The sequence below is a fragment of the Anolis sagrei genome, chromosome 6 (genome assembly GCF_037176765.1).
Source record: "Anolis sagrei isolate rAnoSag1 chromosome 6, rAnoSag1.mat, whole genome shotgun sequence".
NCBI classification, from domain to species: domain Eukaryota; kingdom Metazoa; phylum Chordata; class Lepidosauria; order Squamata; family Dactyloidae; genus Anolis; species Anolis sagrei.
This window is the reverse complement of record NC_090026.1, coordinates 34,816,078-34,838,939: the sequence shown is the minus strand read 5'-3', so window position 1 is coordinate 34,838,939 and position 22,862 is coordinate 34,816,078. Positions and strand designations below refer to the sequence as shown.

At 36.3% G+C, this 22,862-nt stretch overlaps 1 protein-coding gene across 2 annotated transcripts in view; it reads left to right on the top strand.

Moving 5' to 3' along the window:
* Nucleotides 1-22,862, top strand: part of NPEPPS (aminopeptidase puromycin sensitive) — an 85,519-nt gene that overhangs the window by 45,363 nt on the left and 17,294 nt on the right. For both annotated transcript variants that reach the window (XM_060780910.2, XM_060780909.2), the window contains exons 3-13: nt 1,742-1,819; nt 5,692-5,813; nt 6,747-6,854; nt 7,528-7,728; nt 8,498-8,594; nt 8,702-8,735; nt 13,050-13,164; nt 16,729-16,893; nt 17,102-17,206; nt 18,426-18,486; nt 20,997-21,106. In XM_060780910.2, coding sequence (XP_060636893.2) covers nt 1,742-1,819; nt 5,692-5,813; nt 6,747-6,854; nt 7,528-7,728; nt 8,498-8,594; nt 8,702-8,735; nt 13,050-13,164; nt 16,729-16,893; nt 17,102-17,206; nt 18,426-18,486; nt 20,997-21,106 — 1,196 coding nt within the window. The remainder of the gene's footprint in view (nt 1-1,741; nt 1,820-5,691; nt 5,814-6,746; nt 6,855-7,527; nt 7,729-8,497; nt 8,595-8,701; nt 8,736-13,049; nt 13,165-16,728; nt 16,894-17,101; nt 17,207-18,425; nt 18,487-20,996; nt 21,107-22,862) is intronic.

Sequence of the window (22,862 nt, the reverse complement as noted above, 5' to 3'; positions counted from 1 at the left end):
TTGTGCTGGTGTTGAATGCCTCTACGCAGACCTATATAACTGATTAAGGTACCAAGCCTGTTTCATCTATGTTAAGGTACCAAGCCTGTTTCATCTATGAGGACTATCATCTGCCCACCCTGAACACCAATTGGAAAGGATTCAAATAATCAGTTCCAATGAAGAAAGCTGTACTAATGACGCCACTATTTGGTCGAGGACTTATTCTGAAAACAAGAGATTAGAAACTGATAATCTAGGTTGGTGGGAGCCAAAGAAGGCATAGTTAATAAAGGAGTAGCAATGTTTTCCTTAGGATGATGTGAGAGAATCCCCAACTCCTTGACATATGCTTTGAATAAAATAATCTGAAACATGTTCTTTTAATAGTTTATACATATATTTCTTTCTTTTCTTTTTTTCTTTTTGGAGTGGCAAAGGGAGAATGAATTGAATATATAATGTGTTTCTCAAATGGTCTGCAATACCATAGAGATCAAATAATTACTTATTCTTGGAAAGAGAAATAGGGGGAGAGAGATGCAGAATCTCAAATCTACCAAGAGGTTATGCCACACATGTCAGAATCCTTGATCTTAGACATTCTAGCTGGTTGTGGTTCATAGATACAAACAGGCACGCCATCTCTTTTGAGAATGGGATTTTGATTTAGGGGATTGTTTTGGTTGAGAGAAGCAAGTCTTTTTTTAACTTTTTATCTTGGAAGCAAATTTTAAGCAAACAGACTTTAAGCATCAACAGTAGTTGATGCACCAAATCTGTTAGTGTAATAACATATTTGGAATATGTACAATGACCATGGAGCGGCTTTGGACTACGATTTCTGGATGGCATGATTTTAATATTGAATGTAATGTTTCAAAATGCTTAATATGTAATAATTTTAATTTAATTAATTTAAAGCTTAATGTTCTGTATATGTTTTAATGCATTGAATAATTGTCTATGTGTAAGCTGCCTTGAGTCCCCTTCAGGGTAGAGAAAGGCGGGCTATAAATAGGGTAAATGAATGAATAAATAAATAAAATCTGGAATTGGCAATCTGGTGGTAGACTTCTGATTTGTTAGTGTGAAATAAGGCAGGAATCAGATATTAACGATAAATGTTTTATGGTTTAGATTCTGACTAATACAGTAGTGATAAATTAAAACTGATGTAAAACTAAACTTCTAAATTACTTTCTGATTACTTCACTTTGTTGGCAGTAGGAGCCAAGGAGGACTGAGCAGGTAGCTAGATGATAGCTACAATTTTAGAGAGCTCTGTTTATCATGTGTGAATATGGCCTAAGTTGAAAACTAGTTGCCTTTAAATTTTATATTTATTTATCATGTCAGAAGCGAACCGAGGGCATAGTTGTATTGTATTTAATGTAATGTATTTAAAAACACAAATGAAGTTTAAAAATTTGGCATTGTACTAAATATCTTTTGACTAGTAGCTGGCTACTTGGAGTGCCTCTGGTTTTGCTATAAGAAGGTCCTCCATTTTTATCTGATAGGACACAAGTTAAATAGTTATGGTTGAATTGAAGGAAAATAATCATGCTATAGTTATAATTTCAGTGAAATAAAGTACTGTATAACTAACTTGTTTTCTATCAACCACTATTGTTACATTTTGAATGTATCCATTGATTTTGTAATACTTGCATCTTGTATATATCTCTCAAGCTGGCTTTTTTAGGCATAGGGAATTCACTTGATTTAAGCATTTTGATCACTTTCTATTACTTCTCAGAAATCCATGCTACGGGATTCAACTACCAAAATGAAGATGAGAAAGTGACTCTCTCTTTTCCCAGCACGCTTCAAAAAGGTAAAGTTGTTTCATGTGTATATTGATTCTGAGAGAGTCAACTGTTGACTCTGGAGAGCAGAGTTTGAATCCCTATTCAGCCAGTGAAACCCATTAAGTAACCTTTGACAAATCACCCTGTCTCTGCTTCAATGGCAGGCAAAGGCAAGCAACCTCTGAACAAATCTTGCAAAGATAACCCTGTGATAGGTTCACCTTATGGTTGCCATAAATCAGAAATAAATGCACACAATAACGTTGATTATAAAACTGGGTAACTCAGTTGGTGTCCAAAAATACGTGCATTCCTTTCCTTGGTCGAGGATGTCTCTTCCTACTCCTGCCCATTGGTTGTCTGCAACCACCCTCAGTTGTCCATAGCTGGCCAACTTGTCAGAGAAGATGAGGAGGAGGAGGAGGAGGAGGAAGAGATGAGTAGGCTGACTGACGATGCTGTCTGCTGGTGAAGTGTGTGTTCATTACGTGCCAAGTTGGTACATTATACAGGAGTAAAAAAGACACCACTCAGTGTTATATATTCCCTTCTGGTATAGATTGGTTGCTTGCTGGGTTACAGATAACAAAAAAAATCATGTAATTGTATTAACCTATGCTGATGCTACAAATTTGTATGGGGAAATGGATTATTAAGTGAGCCATATACTTTGAAAATCACAAGTCATGCAGTAAAACTGTAATTTGCTCTCTTAAAATGTGTTATGTTATATCAGGACTGGAAAAATATTTCAAAGTTATAGATGCTAGCATCTATGTTTTGACCATCCAGGCAGCTACGCCTGTGCATACTGCCGTTCTTTCCAGTTTTTTCATGATTGGTAGTTTATATCCAAGCTCTTATTCGGACTATGTATTATGATATAAGATTATTTTTCTTTGGAAAACTAAGATACATTTTTATACTATATCATGTTGTCGGTAAATTTTCTCATTATCTTTAACTTACAAGATCAGGTGTTGCTTAGTGAGGTTTTTATAGAATAACGAAACACAGGAGTGCTCTGGCCAAGATGGCCCACTGTTAGTGGTACAATTTTCATTCTGCTCCTATTTTGCAGTATTTGTTATTATCTTTAGATGTATAAAGATAGAGAAAATGATGATTCTATAATTATACACTGCTTTTCTACTGAGTTTTGTGTCTGAAAAGTAAAGCACACTCAAGTGTCTTGAAAAGAGAGAAACAAGTGAATACATCTCTTGATCAGTTCACACCAGTACAGTCTCCTTCCAAGAGCAACATCTCTGTGAGATCTAAGGAGGATATTTTTAGTCATGCTATCTCACATACCTTGAATGTAAAGTGCCAGTGATTGAATTTGACATATTTGTCTTCAAGAGCTTGTATTCTGCTGCTGAGCTACAACCTCATCCTGATATATATAATTTCCCATGTAGTTACATAGAACTTCCATTTTTTATTTTCCATGTTAATGCCCTGTTAAACTCCCATAGAATTCTTGTACCATGTGATAGCATGGAACAAGTAAAGCCGAAATCAAATAAAGAAAAAACTGCAGCAAATCAAATCAGAGCAAAATGAAGAGGAGAAAAGTTAAGATTCCTGTAATCTTTTGAAAATATTTGCTCAAGCTGACGGCAATGCACAGGGTTGAGAAACTGAAAACATAAAACTAACATAAAACATAAACATAGTTTTCAAATATAAAAGTCACACCTACATTCAGTAAACAAGTGAAAAACAGAGTGTAGTATTTAAATCTAATTTAAAATCAGAATGGCAACTGCAAACCAGTCTTCTGTGGATATTCACTATATTATATATTTGAAAGGTTAGAATGTTCTGGTTCTAGCGCTGAACCATGAAGAAGATAAGCCAAGTCTTCACCAAGTCTCAACCAAAATGAGCAATATGCTATGATGCAAATTAATCTTAAAATATGAGTGGAAGGATCTGCTCAATATTTCTTTCACTGAAAAAGATTAGGAGTGTTTGTCTTATTCATTGATCATTTTGAACATTATAACATTTCATTTGACATTGACACAGTCTCTGGATGCATGTAACATTGTGAGCAAACTTTCAATATTAAGTAAATAAGAGTTTTTTAAATAAAGATGTAAGTAAGTAAGGCTTTTTCCATAAACGTTCGGTGTTGGACTTTGATTATGGGAGACCAGGGTTTGGAAAGCAACTGAGTAATCTTGGGCAAATCATACTCTCTTGGCCTTAGAAGTAGGCAATAAGGAAACCTTCTCTGAATCAATCTTACCAAAAGCAAACAAACAAAACGTTCCTAGCATATGGTTGTCCAAGTTCAACTCAACCTGAAGACCCATAACAACAAATTAGAAGCAGGGCCCTTTTTCCAGGTTATGTAGGTTGAGCTTGCCTAATCTGAAAATCCAAACTGCTCATACTGGAACCCCCAACAAATTGAAATGACTGTCCTGTTGGCAGGCAAAACCATTTTTATTCCAACTGGCTTTAAAGACAGAAATCTGTTAAAGGATTGACTACAGAGGTGCTGTATTATTTTAAACTGTAATACCCTTTTTTCTTTTTGATTGCATTTTATTATTTTCACCCTAGGTTGAATTGTTTTCATGTCATGCGTAGTTTAATTCCATTTTAATGTTCATTTTTATATGCTTTTAGCAGTATTTTTTCTTTTTAAATCGTACGCTGATTTAAGTACCAATTTTGGGAGAAAGAAGAGATACTACTAGTACTACTACTGATAAAATAAAGCATATTACTGTAAATCTCCAGATTAACATAACAGAAAAGACTAAAACAGTTAGAATGTGCATGTACATCTTTAAAAGTTATACATTTTACAGAATAGCACTTTTTGTCAATGAAATTTCACTTTGGTGATTTCCACTTTCACCAGTTGAGTGGAATTGAGTCAAGTGAAGAGTTCCCACTGCTCTGATAGAATGACCTCTGCCTACTTGCTCGCTTGTTTGTCAGGAAATTGGAAACAGGCGAAGCGTTTATTCCAGACACATCTGTTTGCTCTCCTAATATCAAGTAACTGTTAAAACTGAACTATGTTTAGTACTGCTTGAAGGATATAATCCAAAATTGCTTATCATTCTAACTGAAACATGACACTTTGCCTTGAAAATACACCTGGAGTGGAGGCAAGTTCTGTGTTCCTGAGTTAAAAGATTACAGGTTGTTATGAAAGTTATTTTGTTTTATTGGGCAGCATGCATATAGTATTGTCTTATTACTGCCCATCTACCACTCCTGTAATGGTGGCAGATATCTACCTGTGAAACATCACAGGAAGAATTCTACCTGTGATGTTTCACAGCTACAAGTTATGCTTTTTTAGAATGGCTTTGAAGCCTTTTTTAAAAAACCATTTATTATTTCTGGAAAAACAATGTGAAATCCTGAGGGTTGGACAAAGAACAGGGTTCAAGTCCCTGTGCAATCTTGGAAGTCCATTAGGTGACCTGAGGCCAGACCCATTCTCTAAATCTAAGTGGCAAGCCTCCTATGAATAGATTTTTTCCATTAAAAACCCTGTGGTGGGGTATTTTAAAGTGACACGATGACCACATTCAACAACTGTCCCCTGATTTCTACTTCAGTCACTCATGATTTTAGGCATTCCTTTGACATGCTGCTGCTTTTCCCAACATCTCTCATCTTTACTATTAAGGCTTCATTTCTTTAGCCAAATTGTGGCTGAGTTACTTGTTTCCTATGATCTGCTCTTTTACTGTTAGGCTCCCATTCTGTCCCTTTCTTCCATTTCCATTCCAGGCCTCAGCATGTTTATCTAATACAAGATTTAGGTTCATCAGAGCTCGATCTCTGAACACTTATTGGTTCAGCTTTATTGATACCTGGTGGTAAGACATTATACATAATCTCTCCCTTTTTTTAACTACAGGGATGGGAACGTTAAAAATAGATTTTGTTGGAGAACTGAATGACAAAATGAAAGGCTTCTATCGAAGTAAATACACCACTCCTTCTGGAGATACGCGCTTTGCTGCTGTTACTCAGTTTGAGGTATGAGCTCATTTGGTCTACTCTTTCCATCTCTTTAATAGGAAGTAGCATCCCTTCTCAGTGCACTTTAGATTCTGATAAGGAGACTGTGTCCTTTCTTAATGGTAGCTACATTCAATCTAATATCCTGTCTATATATTTTTAGGGTAGCCTGAAAGCCAGTGTGGTGCAGTGGTTTGAGTGTTGGGCTAAGAAACCAGAGATCAAATCCCTACCCTGTCCTGGAAACCCGTTAGGTGACCTGGGGTCAGTCACACTATCTTAGGTTAAGGGGAAGGCAATGGTAAAACATCATCTGAGTACATATTTCCACGAAAATCCCATGATAAAGTTATAATTAGTCACAATCACTTAAAACCTATATATATATATTCCAGGGTGGATTTTACAGTGGTGCACTTGATTGCTCATCAAGCGACAAGACATTGAACTCACCCATTGGCAAAAACTGACTACCTCCTCCACCATTTGAAAAATGAGAGATGGTTGCATGCCCCTGCAGAACAAGTGCCTGCATTAGGGAACATATGTATACTTAGTGAAAAAGTACAATCACCTGTACAACTTTTTTTATGCTAGAATAATTCTTCAAGAGGAATTCGACTGTAATATTGCTTCTTTAAGCACCTACTTGTTTCCATTTGTTTTTAATGAAGTAGCAGATATATAAACATGTAGTTAGTGGATCAAGGGAACATATGAATATTTTGGGGGGGAAAGCTGTTCATCAAAGGTATTTATTGTACTATGTCCATATGTGTTTGTTTATGTATTTTGACTGGCTATATTCTCCTGCCTTATCTATCCTTTTGTTTGCCTAAAATTGCATTCTCCTTGAGGAATATAGCTGTTTGGATATATTATGTTCTTATTTCTCTGTTATTTTCAAATTTTCGCATTTGCTTGTTTAGTTGATGCTCCTTTTTTCTCCAGGCTACAGATGCTCGCAGGGCATTTCCTTGTTGGGATGAGCCAGCCATCAAGGCAACTTTTGATATCTCATTGGTGGTTCCTAAAGACAGAGTCGCTTTGTCAAATATGGTAAGTCCTTCAAAATGTTAGTAAGTAAAAATGCAGACTGCTGTCTACATTAGCAATATAGTCTCATGTACAAAACAGAAGACAGCATCTCTAAAAGTGCAGTTTATTTAGTGGTCATTCATATGTTCAGCTGAATGCAAATAGAGTGGGACCACTTACGTGTGATGCAAAATCCTGATTTATTGCTCGACGAATGAAGTCCAATGATCTAGGATGGTATTTCTCCCCCCTCCCCTTCTGCCACACAGGATAGTTCTGTTTTTACTTCCTTATTTCTCTACCAAAGGTAGTGTGCCACTGTTCTGTTTGAGTTAACAGCAGATGTATTCATGGGATCTGTCCAAGAAGAACTGTCTCTGAAACATATTGGGCTAAATAAACTTGTGCTCTTGACAATGGGAAGTAAATGTGAAGTAGAATTCAAGGAAAGAGAAGAAAGTATCTTTCACAAATAGAAGTATGAGGAAACATGGTGGAAAGCAAAGTCATGGGGAATATGCAATAGATGAGCATTTATCGATAGAAGCAAGCAATTTGACAAACCTGGATTCACACATTTATTTGATATTACAAACTAATTCAAGGAAGTACTTGCTCCTGTCATCTTGCAAAATCCTATATTGTTTCACTTTCAGTGTAACAAAATGTCTTCCAAACATCTTTCCTTGGACAGAATGTCACTGACCGGAGGCCCTACCCTGATGATGAAAATCTGGTGGAAGTGAAGTTTGCTCGTACTCCTGTGATGTCAACGTATCTTGTTGCTTTTGTGGTTGGAGAATATGACTTTGTTGAGACCAGGTCAACAGATGGCGTGTTGGTCCGTGTTTACACTCCTGTTGGCAAAGCAGAACAAGGAAAATTTGCATTAGAGGTAAATAATATTTAAGTATCTCTGTTCTCAATTGCGCTTTTGCACTTGCCAGAAAAGGGGTAGGAAATGGCAGAACAAGCGTTGCTGTGGGATATATTTTACTTCCATTTGGACCTATTGGCTTCAGATGTTTATCACACAACCTCCTATAAATATGGAGAATATTCAGTGAATCTTACTGTCTTTTACTGTCTGGTGTAGAATGTAATGAAATTCCAAGTTTCAATACCTGGTATTTTCAAGTAAGACTTCGAGAGAGAAAACACTGCCTGAAGCCCTTTAGACTACCATTTATGTAAACAATGTTGAATTAGATGCGTAACAAGACTGATTACTTTTCATGCTGGGGAGAACCATGGTTTTTTAAAATTTAGAATCAGCAGCTGGAATATATTTTGACACACAAAGTGAAGTTAGAAGTGATCAAGCTCCATGATAATTGGTGTATTAATGTACACTACTAATAAAGCTGAAGGTTTCAAAGTTATTAAGCTCATATGATTATACTTAGGTAAAACTGAGGTTTGCAAACAAAATCCCAAAAACACTTGATACTCTTGGAAGTTCTTTTTTACAGTCATGCTAGATGATCATATAATATAGTTAGGTTAAGTCCGCTGTTGTTGCTGGCTTGCTGAATTGCAGGGGTTTTATTGCTTTGCAAATAAGGGAAACTTTTGGCTATCCTGTAGCAAGATAGTTGGCAATTAAATATCTTTGTTGTTTTGGTCAATATACAATGTTATAATTTTTGTCTTTATTTTCATAGGTTGCTGCTAAAACACTACCTTTTTACAAGGATTACTTCAATGTTCCTTACCCTCTTCCCAAAATTGATCTCATAGCTATTGCAGACTTTGCAGCTGGTAAAGTGCTTTGTATTATTCTGAAATTTGAGTTTTCTTTGAATTGTAAAATAATTAGATTGTTGTGTGTATTAATATCAATAAACCTTTGTGTTTATTTTATAAAGGTGCCATGGAGAACTGGGGCCTTGTTACTTATAGGTATGCTGTTAAAATACTGTCTTTCCTCCCATCTGTATTCTTGTTCACTAATTTCCCCAATATATCAGGTGAGGTGTAGGGAGCTGAAATGATTTGGGCTTTGTTCTCAGTTACATTTAGTAACTGCTCCTGAATTATCTTTCATTTTGAGCAATAAAAGTTATCCACAAAAATTCATCCACTTGAGTAAATCCCTAGGGAAAATATTGGAACCACAATTAAAGGTGTTACAGTTTTTAAAAAAATACTTGGGCTGCATCTCTTTCCAGCTCTCTGTTGCCCAGTTGCAAATACAGAGTGACTTCTCGTGTTACAAGTTGCCAAGGTTAGTGTTAGAGAGATGTGTTACAGAGATGTGTCTTAGCTCATGGACTGCTAGCCTCCAGTGCAGTCATGAGAAGGAGACATGACTTTTAATTAGCTGTGCTTTTTCAATATGTCTAAACCTGGACAAATGAGTTATAATTATGACTTAATGGAAGAAGACAGCTTCAAAATATGCTTAGAGATCAGTGTGTCTTTCAGTAAACCATAATTCAGTTATCATTGTAACAGTCAGAATGTAACTACAAGCCACAGTTAGTTGAAAACAGAAGTGAACTCTTCTGATCCCATTGTGGCTGTGCTGGATGAGGAAAGGCATGTGGGGGAGTCTACAAGCAAATTCAATAACATAATATTAAGCTATGATTTTATGCCAGTGTAGCCATTCTTTAATCACAATTAAAAATTATAGGAAAGACCTGAAATCATACATTTCTCTATTGTCTTTTCTCAGAAATGAATTCTCCCAATTCTGGCTAATTACAATTATCTTATGTTGACATTGATTATTGCTATAGGCAAGGATAATCTAAAGGCTTTCTGTATCGGAATTTGGGCGCAGATTTTAAAATTTGCTTCCTCTCCTGAGTAGCTATCACTACAGGAATTGTAAGTGTTGGTGCTAATTGTAACCAAGGTTAAGGAGCTATTAATTCCTGGGAGGAACTGAGAATATTTAGCCATGGGTAAGAGTGCACCTGCACTAGGCATGGAGCTCTTTAAAGAATACAAAATTATGTAATTTACAGTTAAGGAGCTAAATTTCTTTAAACCTAAGGGAAAAAATCTTTATTTGCTATATCCATATTTTTTCTGAAGTGATTAGCATCTTATATATTTTCTTCAGACAGCAGACTTCCAGTATATATTCTATTAAATTTTGATTCTCAAATAATTTGTGAGATGTGTACCCCCTGTTACAGATTACAATAACTACCCCAAATTGGTCTGAATTGAATTCCATATATATTTAGTGGTGTGTGTGGTACATTGGTTGGCTAATATTTTCTCAAGAACTATATCCTATCTCATCATGCTAAACTAGTTTTAACTTCTCACAAATAGAGCATCTGAGGTGGATTGTTGCTAATACTGAAGCTCAATAGAATAAATAACTCAGAGCCAGAAGACTTTTTTTTGTTACCTACTCTCTTGCCAAAAATTCCCCTGCTCCACCTTTAATATGAAGATTTATTGCTGTAGTGAGTCTTCAGGAACTTAATGCATACTCTGGTTCATCTCTTAGTTAACTCGTAGTCCCAAAATACCAGAATAAAAACATTGCTACCAGAACTTGACATACAAATAATCTTGTTTCTCTGTTTCCCACATACTTTCATCTGATCTGTTTTCTTACTTCATCCCAGCATTACTTCAGTAATTGAGCATGTATACTTTCAGTACTTGCCCACATCCTTTTTTTTCCAAATGACTCAACTGACATACAGATTGAAATGGTTTGCAAGCTGAGTTTGGTGTGTCACATTATAGGCCTTGCCTTATATTAGAATATCTTAATTAGTTTAGTGTGGACAATACCATATTGCTAAACTTGCTAGATTTTGTTGCTAAATTTTGACTACACATGTGCATGCTTGTACTCATACACTTGTACACAGACTATCTGTGTCCAGAGTAACTCTTTGCCCTGTTATAATTTATGTCGGGTGACTTGGGACAAATTGGGTATCACCAGTGAGCTATAGCTGTAACCACTTTTCATGTGTAGTACCATTGAAAGGGAGAAAGAGGAGCACTGTGTGATCTTTCAGACCTTTCAAATTAAAATAATTCTCTTCAGGTTTATGAATAGGCAGCAAATAGGTCATAATAACAACAATTCTCCAAAGTTCCATTTTAGTTCATTTACTTTTGGCATCAGTCACAAGAAGTTCACACAAGTCAGTTTTTTCTTCAAAAATTACAACAGTTATCTTAGGTTACTAAAGATAGCAAGTGATTAATTTAAGTTGTCTTTTGGGACAGACTCCCTCAAATTTAGAAGCACTCTTAACAAAGCAACCCACACTTTGTTTCTAATGCAACCAGTATATTTTAGCATCCTGGATGATAATTCAAGCTATGTGATCACCTGAGGCCATCTGCACTGTAATTACTGTAACCTTTTCCAACTAAATATTTCATAGAAAAAGTACGGAATTTGGAACTTTATTTGTAGTGCTTTTGATTAGAATTGCCTCCTATGATAGCTTGGAATAGACGCTCAATTTTTTTAAAAAAACCCATAATTTGCAGTGATTGATTAATCAATTTAACAAATGTTCATACATTTGAATGAGGAGACTGTTTTCTGAAGGAAAATACATTGAGAATGTATATTGTATGTCTAGTAGAAGGCATTATCCTAAAATACTTCACAAGTTTTTCCTTATAGGAGACAATGGCTGTTAAGATGGCACTTACCATCTGTAGTTTTTACAGATGTTAATATAAAATAGTAACATTCTAACAACTAAAATTAAACAGTGAAATGTTTTAGCTTATCTGTAGGTTAAACCTAGGTTGGTCCCTTATGCTATTCCTTCAAACTTGGTAATTTTTTTATCATCCCCTTGCTAAAAAAAAAAGAATATTTTTTTACTTTTCCCAAAAGACAGGTAGTATCCTCAGATACTTCTTAGCATGTGATTTACAATTTGAAGGGATATTTCATTACTTCTTCTTCAGATCACAAATAGGTTTCTCTATCAACCAAACCGTTCTCCACTCCAAGTATGGTTTGGCCCTTAAACAAGTTTAGATCTCTCTGCCGTCATTTATGTGGCAAACTGCATGCCTTGAGGTTTATGTGAGTACTATTTGTCATTTCTTCAACCTTCAAAAACTGTTATTATTATTTTCCAAAACACATTTGGTGAGAGACTTGATGTCCATATTCATGTTGTCCACAACTCAAACTTTCTATAATCTAGTTTAAACACAGCATTCTAGTTATGTTGGCTAAGTTTGTACATCATGGCAAACAAGGAATCAGTGTGAACTCTGACTTCTTGTATTTGAGCGGCATCCCAGTGTGAGCCGCTCAGTCCCTTCTGCATGCAGTAAGAACGGCCAAACAAAGAATGCATTTTTGATCCATGATTCATTTGTTGTGGTTCATGATTTATTTATTGTGATGTGTGAAAATAGCATGGAGCCAACCCTTTAGCTAGTTTCTCTTAACAAGCCAGAAAATAACCTAAAAACAGTCCCTCGACCCCCCTCCCCTTTGCATACTTACAGGAGCAAAGACAAGCCAGAAAGCAGATTCTTGCAACATTCACATCTTATAGTGTACACACCATGTATCTAGGGTCTAGTTTGATATTGGAATGCAGATGAACAGTTCTTCTTGGCAAATGAATGATCAAATCTGAACTAGATAGAAAATAGTTTGACTATTGATCTGGTGTATTACTTTCCACACTTAAATGCAGTGTAAGCCAGTTCAGCAAGACAATTGAAACTTCACTAAATCAGAGGTGTATTGTTAAATGTCATGTAAGTTACTGCGGAAGATATATTGTTGAGTCATAGACTCTGCAAGGATTTCTATATCTCTCTTTATCTCTGAAATTCCAGTTTGGAAGATTTCTGAGATCCAGTCAGTCATAATCCAATTAAACCTTTTGCACAAGCGTTTTTTAAAAGTGGGCTCTGATTGGGTAGAAAGAATATGAGTCGTTTTGACAGTTTAAATTGTATTTGGGATAAAGGATTTATGAAAAGGTCTCTACAAATAATTAACTAAGTGAAGCAACTTATTGCAAAATTGAATTTTCCAAGCTTTAGTAATTTGGTTTAATGAGAGGTGGGATACCTTGTGAGATATGTTCCTCTGAAATTTAACGTTATAGTTACTATTTTCATATATTAGCCTGCAACTTTCCGTAAGGTGTTTTAAAAAATAGATCAGTTATTGTAGCTGGACTGATTACATTCCCTGTCTGATGTCATATTGCTTCGTTCTCTGCTCTTTCTCATGCACAGGGAAACTGCGCTACTGATCGATCCCAAAAACTCCTGTTCTTCCTCTCGCCAATGGGTGGCTCTTGTTGTGGGTCATGAACTTGCTCACCAGTGGTTTGGAAACCTTGTGACCATGGTACTGAAAAATGTATTTAGCCTCTCTAGGCTTAAAATCAGGGTTTTTCGAATTGTGGGATAGGTCAAATTACCCATTTTCTTGCCACGTCAGGAACAATTCCTTGACCTTAACATCTTTACTGATGGCTTTGCAGGTGCTTCATGCTTTCATATGATGCTTTTAGTTTGCACTTGCATAGTAGCAGATGTAGTAATGGCAGCCTTGATGTACCCATGGTTATCAAAGCATGTGCAGATTTTCATCTGTATCTGGAACACAGACTGGCTATAAGAAACTACGAAAATGCACTGCATTATGCTTTTTCATATGAACATTTAGCCTGCTGTCTCTGTAGGATTCAGAATAGACAGTCATGCAAAATAGTGTACAGAACTTCCAGAGAGAATTGAGTCATTTTTTTCATGTTTATAGCAACATCCATTTATGTGATTAACCCTTTTACCTCCAGTTTCTGCCCAGGTTTAGTACCATAATTTGCATTGCTTTTCTACTCCTCTCCCCTTTAATAATTGAAAGAAACATTCTGTTGCTCATCTTTGATGGGGAGCTTGGCATTTCCTTGCCAAAGAAGAATATGAAAGTGGAAAAACCTCTTGGGGTTTTTCCCCCCACATCAACTATGAAGGTCAAAAACTGACTTAAAAATACTGTGAACATTAAACACAGTTGGGTATATTTACATTGCTCACAATTCTGTTTTTGCTAAGTAAGAAGGAGAAGAGGGTGATACAGGGAAATTATGCTCCATCTGTCGTCTGTAGGAATCCTCCATTCAGTGCTCATACATTTCCAATCTTGTATTCTCAATTATAAGGTTTAAAATGAGTGAAGGAACTTGAGATATTTTGTTGTGCTGAATTATCTTGGATGCTCACGTAAAAGCACAGAACACAGACCTGTCTATAAAGTTGAACAAGTGTGCCTTATTTGTGAACACTGATTTCTACCTGTGATTTGATTTAATGCTTGTTGGGTTTTCAAATCTCAGATCTGGAAAGTTTCACTCATCTCTTTAGACTACCTTTATTCCTACCTTAGTTTGCTTAGCATCTTTAAACTTCTAATTCCATGTGGGATGATAGTCTAGCATCTTTCCATTGCAGTTTCATTTTTGTTGATTATTTTTGCCTTGTTTCTGACACCACTTTTTGCCTGTCACATGACCTGCCAGTTGCTACAGCAGTAGTTGCTGAAATGGAAAAGTATTAATCACAAAACACATTGGGTATTTTTAGCATTCACCACGCCATTGGGACAGTTGGAAACATCAGAGCTGCAGCTTTGTTTAACTAACCAGTTAAAGGAACAGCCCTGGAGAGGGAGCTGACCTTTTTCATAAGCCCAGTTGTATCAAGGCAGCAGCATTCACCCTCCTCTCAGGACTGCTGAAGACCCATTTGTCTCACATTTTAAACCAGCTCATGCAACTTTCTTTCCCTTTCAGTGATTTCAAGACATTAATTGATTTTACCTGTATGTATGTCACAAGTAGTTGGGGTCACACATGCACACTCTGCTATTTAGATTTTAGCCAGTCATGGTTTACTGGTTCATTTTCATAGTACAGGACAGAAATGAAGATGTGCCAAAATAATGGTACTGGTTCTGTATTTTGGAACATTTTTTTCTGTATACTTCTTCCTTGTGGCAAAGCTGTTTAGCTGTACTTGGAAGAATGTGGCTTTACTCGTAAATTTCTGTGTAGTTTATATTAAAGAAATGTTTACAGTTCAGAGCTTATCCTGGTCTCTGGCTTACATAGTACGTGCATCAAGTTCTCTGTTTACAAGCTTCAAATTCAATGCCACATTAATAGGTACTACTCCAATAAAAAATTCTGTTTGTCATAGATAAATGTTTTGCATTGTCTCTCACTCAAGATCCCCCCCCCCCTTTTCAGTTGTTGGTGATTGTCTCTATAACTGGATTTTGACAATCCCTGACTGATTACAGCAGAAACAACCAGTATCCTGTGTTATATTTGAAGGACAAGCATCTAGAGACTGATAGTGTAATATGCAGTTGCTTTGTTAAAGCAAAGCAGGTCACTGTTTTCTCTGTGCTTGGTTGGAGCCTGATTATAGCATCCTTATGAGCTTCTTGCAAGGAAAGCAAGATATATTTAATAAATCTGGCAGTCTTCAATTTCCTTTGTTTAAAAAAAAATACTCCTAGTCTAAAAGATTTGAGATAAAAATATAGATCATGGTGTATTTAGAGTATTTGAGGGTTTTTGAATCTCGCTTGGTTCTTTTCCTTTCTCCATAACTGGCAGAAATATAATGAATAATACGGGTATAACTAGTTTACATGTTATAATACTGTATACTTCATTTTAATTTTTTAAAAGCCTGGTTGTATAACTGGCCAAAATGTAGGACATGCACATTCTGGAGTTTGTTGCCACTCATTTTGGGCTGGAGCAACATTATCCGACTGTGACATACTTCAGGCATTTTACTGATATGGGGAGGGGTCCATAATTACCTATACAAATGGTGCATGTCCGAATTTAAATTGAAAGAATCCAATCAGATAGCAGTCGCATCTTTTGAACACTATCAAAGTCTGATACAAAATGAAGGATGGACAAAACACATACAAGAATGCTGACAGATTGGTATTAATCTGAAAATATCTTAAGTTAGTAATTGTAAAAAGTCGCTTCAGCATTAGCGCTGTGAGAATATTAGTAAGGCTAAAATGGATTTTGCAACACAACATGATTCCCCCTGATGAGTAGTCAGGTCTTAAAAAGAAACAGCTAGCATTTAGGGATTCAAGTTGGTTTTTCTGGAACCCATTTCTGTGACGTTCCTGCACTATATTTGCTTTTGTCTGCCCAAATCAAAACACAAATAGTGAGCTTTTAAACCCCCTCCTTTCAACTGTGAATAGTAAAAAGTTAAATACAGTTACATGATTGTTATGAATTGGTATGAGGGCATCCATTTTGTTGTTTTCATTCCTGGTTTGAATGTCCCAAAACTGCAGAAAGATGCTTTCTTGTGGGAAGGCAAAATGTAGAAAATATGAAAATGAACACTGTGATGGCAAATTTTCACAGTTACAGTAATCCTGATTATGTTTCTGTGCAATTAAGCTCCAAAATTTTGGTTGGAAACCCACTATAATTGAAAACGTTGTCCTCAGAGATGTATAGAATTTAGTCACAATAGTTTTATTTCTCCTCTGTTTCAGCAGAGAAATTGGATGCTAAGATAATAGCTTTAGTTTATATTGCATTTCCAGTATCAACAAATCTTAGACTGCTAAACAAAACATTCCTTTCGCAATTAAAGGAGAGAAAACATTGATGTGAATTATATTTGTTATTAATATATCGACTGCCTCAGAGATTGATTTGAACTTTTTTCACACATTGTTAAAGGCGCATTTGCGTAGAATTTTTCAATGTACACAGCTGTCTTTATGGAGCTTTTCATCTCCACTTCAAAATTATTAGTGATAAAGAACACCTGAGATCCCAGAAACTGATTGTGTGTTAAAATCCAACATGAAGTGTTGTTTTTTATTGTCCATCTCACTCTCTTTTGGTAGGAATGGTGGACTCATCTATGGCTCAATGAGGGCTTTGCATCCTGGATAGAGTACCTCTGTGTAGACCATTGCTTTCCAGAATATGATATCTGGACTCAGTTTGTTTCTGCGGATTACACACGGGCTCAGGAGCTTGATGCCTTAGACAACAGTCATCCCATTGAAGTGAGTATCTGCTGTTGCAGTTAGTAGAGTTTGCATGTTCTCCCTGCCAGTTCTCACATTTTAGTTTTTAGAAAATATTCCTCTAAGGATTAGAGTGGGGGAAGAGCAGCCCGAAATAGTGTGGTAGCTTAGAGATTAGTATTCATTTAACTCACTCCACAAACCATCTCCTCTTTGTTCTGGTAACACTTTTCTTTCTTTTCCTCAGGTTATGGTGGGACATCCATCTGAAGTAGATGAAATATTTGATGCAATTTCTTATAGCAAGGGAGCTTCAGTAATTCGAATGCTGCACGACTACATAGGCGATGAGGTAAAAATGTGTAATTTCTTTCTAGTGTAATTATCAATGTTTTATTGGAAAATATGTATATGCTATATTAGTGGGTGAATCATTCCTTCTGTTGTGTCTGTGGGAATATACTATTATTATGGTCCTTTCAGGATATAGATAGGAAGGAATAAAGCCCACCCTGTTACAATATGTTTATATTTTTCTTTTACTTAAGATGAAATCTTAGGTTTTACTGCTTGAAGTTGGTTCACACAATTCCCTAGTGTGTTGAAAAGATACTGTTAACAGCAAGTCTCCCTTGTGTTGAATGGCATGTATGAGTTGGCTATATACTTCCATTGTATCTGCTATCATTTTTGTTTTTGTAATTGGCATTTTAGATGACCTGTATTCAAATTCATAGTTCTAGATTCTATTGCACCTCTTGGTTTCTATCCAGCAATATCCTTTTGCCAGTAGAGCATCCCCAATGCAACCTCAAATCTGCCCTGTAAGGACGGGAGATCCTCTGAAGTAAATGTCTTGGGAGGGGCCGCTGCAGTAGGTGGTGGAGGAGGAAAAACTAAGTCATCATCTGTTCTAGTATGGTAGTCTGTGGCTATTAAATTAATGACTTTTAAAAATCCTAGCAATTCAATGGAAATAAACATAATAAAAGCCAGTCTGGATTCTGTTTTATACTATAAATCTTGGCTTATGTCTTCAGAATTGTTTAAATTATCCTTTAGGTACCCTAATGGGTTTTAAAATGTCAATGTTATTTCTAAAGACTTGTTCTCACAGTAGTGTTAATATATAGTTTTGAACAGTTTTATGAATGCTATTCAGGTGACTTTCAACTGTTAATACAACTGTTAATATTTTTTGCAAACGACAAAAAATAAATGTGTGAAAGGCAGGAGAAATTTCCACAATATTGGATAAATCTAAAAATATGTATTAGGCCTCAAATTTATTTGACAGTCATATTCTAGATTCACATACACCACAGCTAGATTCTGGATAGTAATTTCTGTTGAGCGCTGTCTCTTTTCTTCAGTTATATGTGGGGAAAGGTTCCCATTTCACCAGGAAACTGTTTTAGGGAGTGGAAAGTGTTTTGTGAATTGAACTGTAATTTGTCAGAAAGCTTTATTAGCAATTCAACATGATTATGTTGTGTAAAAGAACACAATGCCACCGAATTCAGAATACTGATAAGCTTATTCTTAATTTTTTAAAAATCTTATGTTCATAGGATTTCAGAAAAGGAATGCACTTATATCTTACCAAGTTCCAACATAAGAATGCAGCTACAGGTAATTAAATACTGTGTTCATACTTTGTCTTCTTCATTTGCTTTTGACTCTAGAAGTAGTTATATCAGAGGGAGGTTATACTCTGCAGCTGCGAATTTCTTTACTTGAAAAAGCGGCAAAGTGGCTCCTACAGTATTATATTTCTCACAATTATTTTCTCTACTCCACAAGAAAATTGGTATAACTACAACCCCAGAGCAGGGTCACTCTAGTTTCAGTGTTCTAGATGTCATTGGACTGTGTTGATTATAGTATCTTGACCTAGCCAGAGTTGCAGTCCATTAGATACCAATTTCTTTGTCTGAGAAAATCTGTATCAAATTAAATGTAGAAACCTGATTCTTACGATTTTCAGATTCCCTCTTTACACTGTACCCCTTGATCCAGTTGTGGTATTGAAGCTCCCAAAAGCTGCTTTGAAATAAACAAGTGACCATGCATACAATTAAATGTTAAGAAATCAATAACATAACATGAAAAGGAAGACACACGTTTTTAACTGTTGTTGCTTTTAATAGCCTCTAGAACACTGTCAAAATGTTAAGTACTGCTTATAACATAGAACTAAAGTTATATCTTCCTGCTTCTATCATGATCAGCCTTGAACTTGTTGAGAACTGAGCCATTTGTGGATTCAGACATTAAATACTGCTTCTGGCCATAAAAAGCATGTAATGTGCTGGTATGTTTGCTGGTTCTTTTGTTCTAAGGGGATTACCAGTTGGTCACAAAGCTGCGTAACATCCACACGCAGCTCCTCTTTTGGCTGTGATCTAGACACTTAATCTAAGACTGGGGCTTGATCCATTCAAGAGCTGGAAATACCCACTGACACTTTTGACCTCCAACTACAAAGTTTCTTACTATATCATATATTCTCTTTCAAACCAGTCACCCTTGGTTTTGGAAGAAATTTGCCTCAAGAGTAGAAAACTGATCTTTTAACAAAAGTGAATTCAAATGTCCTACTTTTGTTATGTGCTTTTTTGGTAATTATTTGTGCTTCAGCCTTTTGCCATTGTTCAAAAGGGGCAGGAACTCAAATCAGTCATTATATTGTTAGATTGTAATTTGCCAAGTATATAACAGCTCATGGCCATTTTGGATATTATACTTTGACAAACAGTGGAGTCATTTTCTAGTTTCTTATGCATTGCTAAATCTATCGACTAGAGTCCAGAAAACTGGATCATGTACAGATCTTGAAACCAATAGAATTTAATCCCTTAACTGTGGGTTTCAGCGTTGATATCAGCTGATCATATATTCAGTGTTTTTAATTGTATTATTTCATTCTGATTTGTTGGCAGTTTGCCATGTGTCAGAAACTTAATAGGATGCAAGCAGAGTAGTTGCTTAGAAAATGAGGACAAGTGAAGAAGTGGAGAAGGGTTCTGAATGCACAAATAGTCTGGGAATAAGGGTTTAAAACACGTGAAAACCTACCAGATATCACAGTGAACCATAAACAAAGGTTTTCTGACCATGTTATACATCAGGCTGATACTACCCTACTTAGTGAAAATTGAACTGCCATATAGTTCTGGGATGTCACTAATGGGTAATCAACAAGACAGGATTAAGCAGAGATTTCTGATTCAATTCAGAACCTTTGTTACACATTCTAGATTTTATAGTTCTATCACTAGTTAACATCCACTTGTTATCAGTTTAGGCAGCAAATGTATTAGTGTATCCTGCAGCATAATGTTTACATTTGTCCTATACACCTTGTGCTCTATTTTCTAGAACTGATGAAAACAAACATATCTTCTTTCATTGCTCACTAGTTCCCATGAGAAAAAAATAATTTGGAGAAATGAAAATTGTTTAGCTTTTCCATTTTTTCTGATTTGAGGGATTCTTGACACTGAATTGCATTGCTTGGCAAACCAATGCATTCAGGAATTTTTTTTTTTTTTTTTTGGAGAATCAGAATATTGAAATGCAATGAAATCACTGGAGAAATGAAGTGACTTGAGACTATAGTAGATGGAAAACAAAATGAATGGGGCTGTTAGAAACAAAAGATTTTTTTCTTCTGAAGTTTTTGTCTGGATCTTAATATGAACTTGGGTGTAGTCATAACATAAAGCCTTCATCATGAAGGCAGCTGAACGGATTCACTCATGCAGTGTTTTCACCATCTTCAAGGAGGCTTATCAAGACAGTAGCCACTTTGGGTTGAAAAATCTTAGACTGGTAGCTTGTAGTGCATTTGTAGTTTTGTATAATCTGATGGAAAGACTGTTGGACTAGGAAGGAATATCAGCCATGAATAGTCATGTCAAAATGCATTATCTCAGTTCCCCATCTGTTCAGCTAAACTGCCACTATTCCTACTTACCAGATATTCTTGTAGGAGATGTGAATGAAACATTTGGAAAATACTTATTAAAATGATGTAAACATCATTGTAAATCCTGCTAAGACCTTGATAGATAGGCTATTTAAAGAAAGATAAAATGTTTGAGGCAGGGTTACTCAGTCTGAATTTTTCCTTCCTATAGAGGACCTTTGGGCAAGCCTGGAACATGCTAGTGGTAAACCTATTGCCGCTATGATGAATACTTGGACCAAGCAAATGGGCTTTCCACTTGTTTATGTGGAAGCAGAGCAGGTAGGTATATTATTTCTGACTTAGATTCTGTCTGAGTTCGGACAACATGTGACACTGCAATTTGAGCTTCCCACAATGAAAGCAAATAACTTGGAATCCATTTCTCTGTTGCCTCTGGCAACTTTGCTCAACATTCCTATTTTTATTTTATCACATAATGAGAGATGCTTCTGAAGCAATGTCTGAACCCATCCAATCAAACATTACACAAGCCTAGAGTTGACAATAATTTGTGTTTTCATCGTCTGTTTATTTAAATAAATTCTATATATCAAAGATACATGCTGCAACAGTATCATGAATGCACTCTTTGCACTGTTTCATGGATTAGCCTTAGCCCCACTACAGTCCTTTGCTATTGACAAAGGTGTATTCTCCATGAGCGCTTTCCAAGGAATTTCCAATATTCTGTTTTTTCTCTTAGTGTAATTTCTGTCCCTCTTTTAAATCCACTATAACACAAAGGCAATTAAAGTAACATAGCCTGAAATTGAAAGAAGGAAAGAAGGAAAGAAAGAAAGAAAGAAAGAAAGGCACAGGTCTTGCAACTTGATGGAAAAGGTTAATGAAAAAGCCTGGCAACTTGATTAAATAATGTCTGTTGTCTCTTCCAAAACCCTGCCTGACCCTTACTAATCGAGAGAGAGAGAGAGAAGACTCCCATCATTTATTTTCTGGAATAAATGGAATTCAGTATTAAAATTTATTTCACATATTTTGGGGGAGCGCATGATGAAAGAAAATCAAAAACAACAAGAACAACAACAACTTTATTTTTATACCCCGCCACCATCTCCCCAAGGGGACTCGGGACGGCTTACACAGGGACAGGTCCAAATCAGATAAAACAACAGCAATTAAAACCAGTCAAAAACATCATACAGTACAACAACAACATAAAAGCAATATCATGGCTGAAAAGCAGAATCAGGGCTGGGTCTGGTCTCAAGTAAGTACAGTGAAATTCCTAAATAGAGCTGGGGAGAATGTCAAATTCAAGTGTAATCCAACCTGAAGGTAACTAGGGCTTGGACCACCATGGCCAAGTTGGACTTCAAGAGGTACAGACACAGCTGGTACACAAGCTTTACTTGTGCGAAGGCCCTCCCAGTCAACGCCAACACCTGAGGATCAAGTGTCCGAGTGGAGTCCAGAAGGACCCCCAAACTGCATACCTGTGCCCTCAGGGGGAGTGTAATCCCGTCGAGCACAGGCTGCCACTCTATACCCTGATCGGCTCTATGACTGACCAGGAGGGCCTCTGTTTTGTTGGGATTAAGCTTCAGTTTGTTAGCCCTCATCCAGCCATAAAAGTATATATTTTGGTTTTATTAAGTCTTGTAGGTGCCATTGTGTAGGGCAGGGGTCCTCAAACTTTTCGAACAGAGGGCCAGGTCAACAGTCCCTCAAATTGTTGGAGGGCCGGATTATAATTTGAAAAAAAAAAACATGTTTTTTGCACTACATATCTTATTTGTAGTGCAAAAAACACCTAAAAACAATACAATAATTAAAATGAAGAACAGTTCTGACAAATATAATATTTTTAGTATTTCAGTGGGCCTGCTTTTTGCTGATGAGTTAGAATTGTTGTTGTTGTTGTTGTTGTGTGCTTTCAAAACTTAGATTGACCTTGAGCAAGGGCCGGGTAAATGACCTAGGAGGACCGTATTCGGCCCTCGGGCCTTAGTTTGAGGACCCCTGGTGTAGGGGCTTGGAGAGCGAGTAGTCGTTCAGCCGGAGGATAACCATCCAG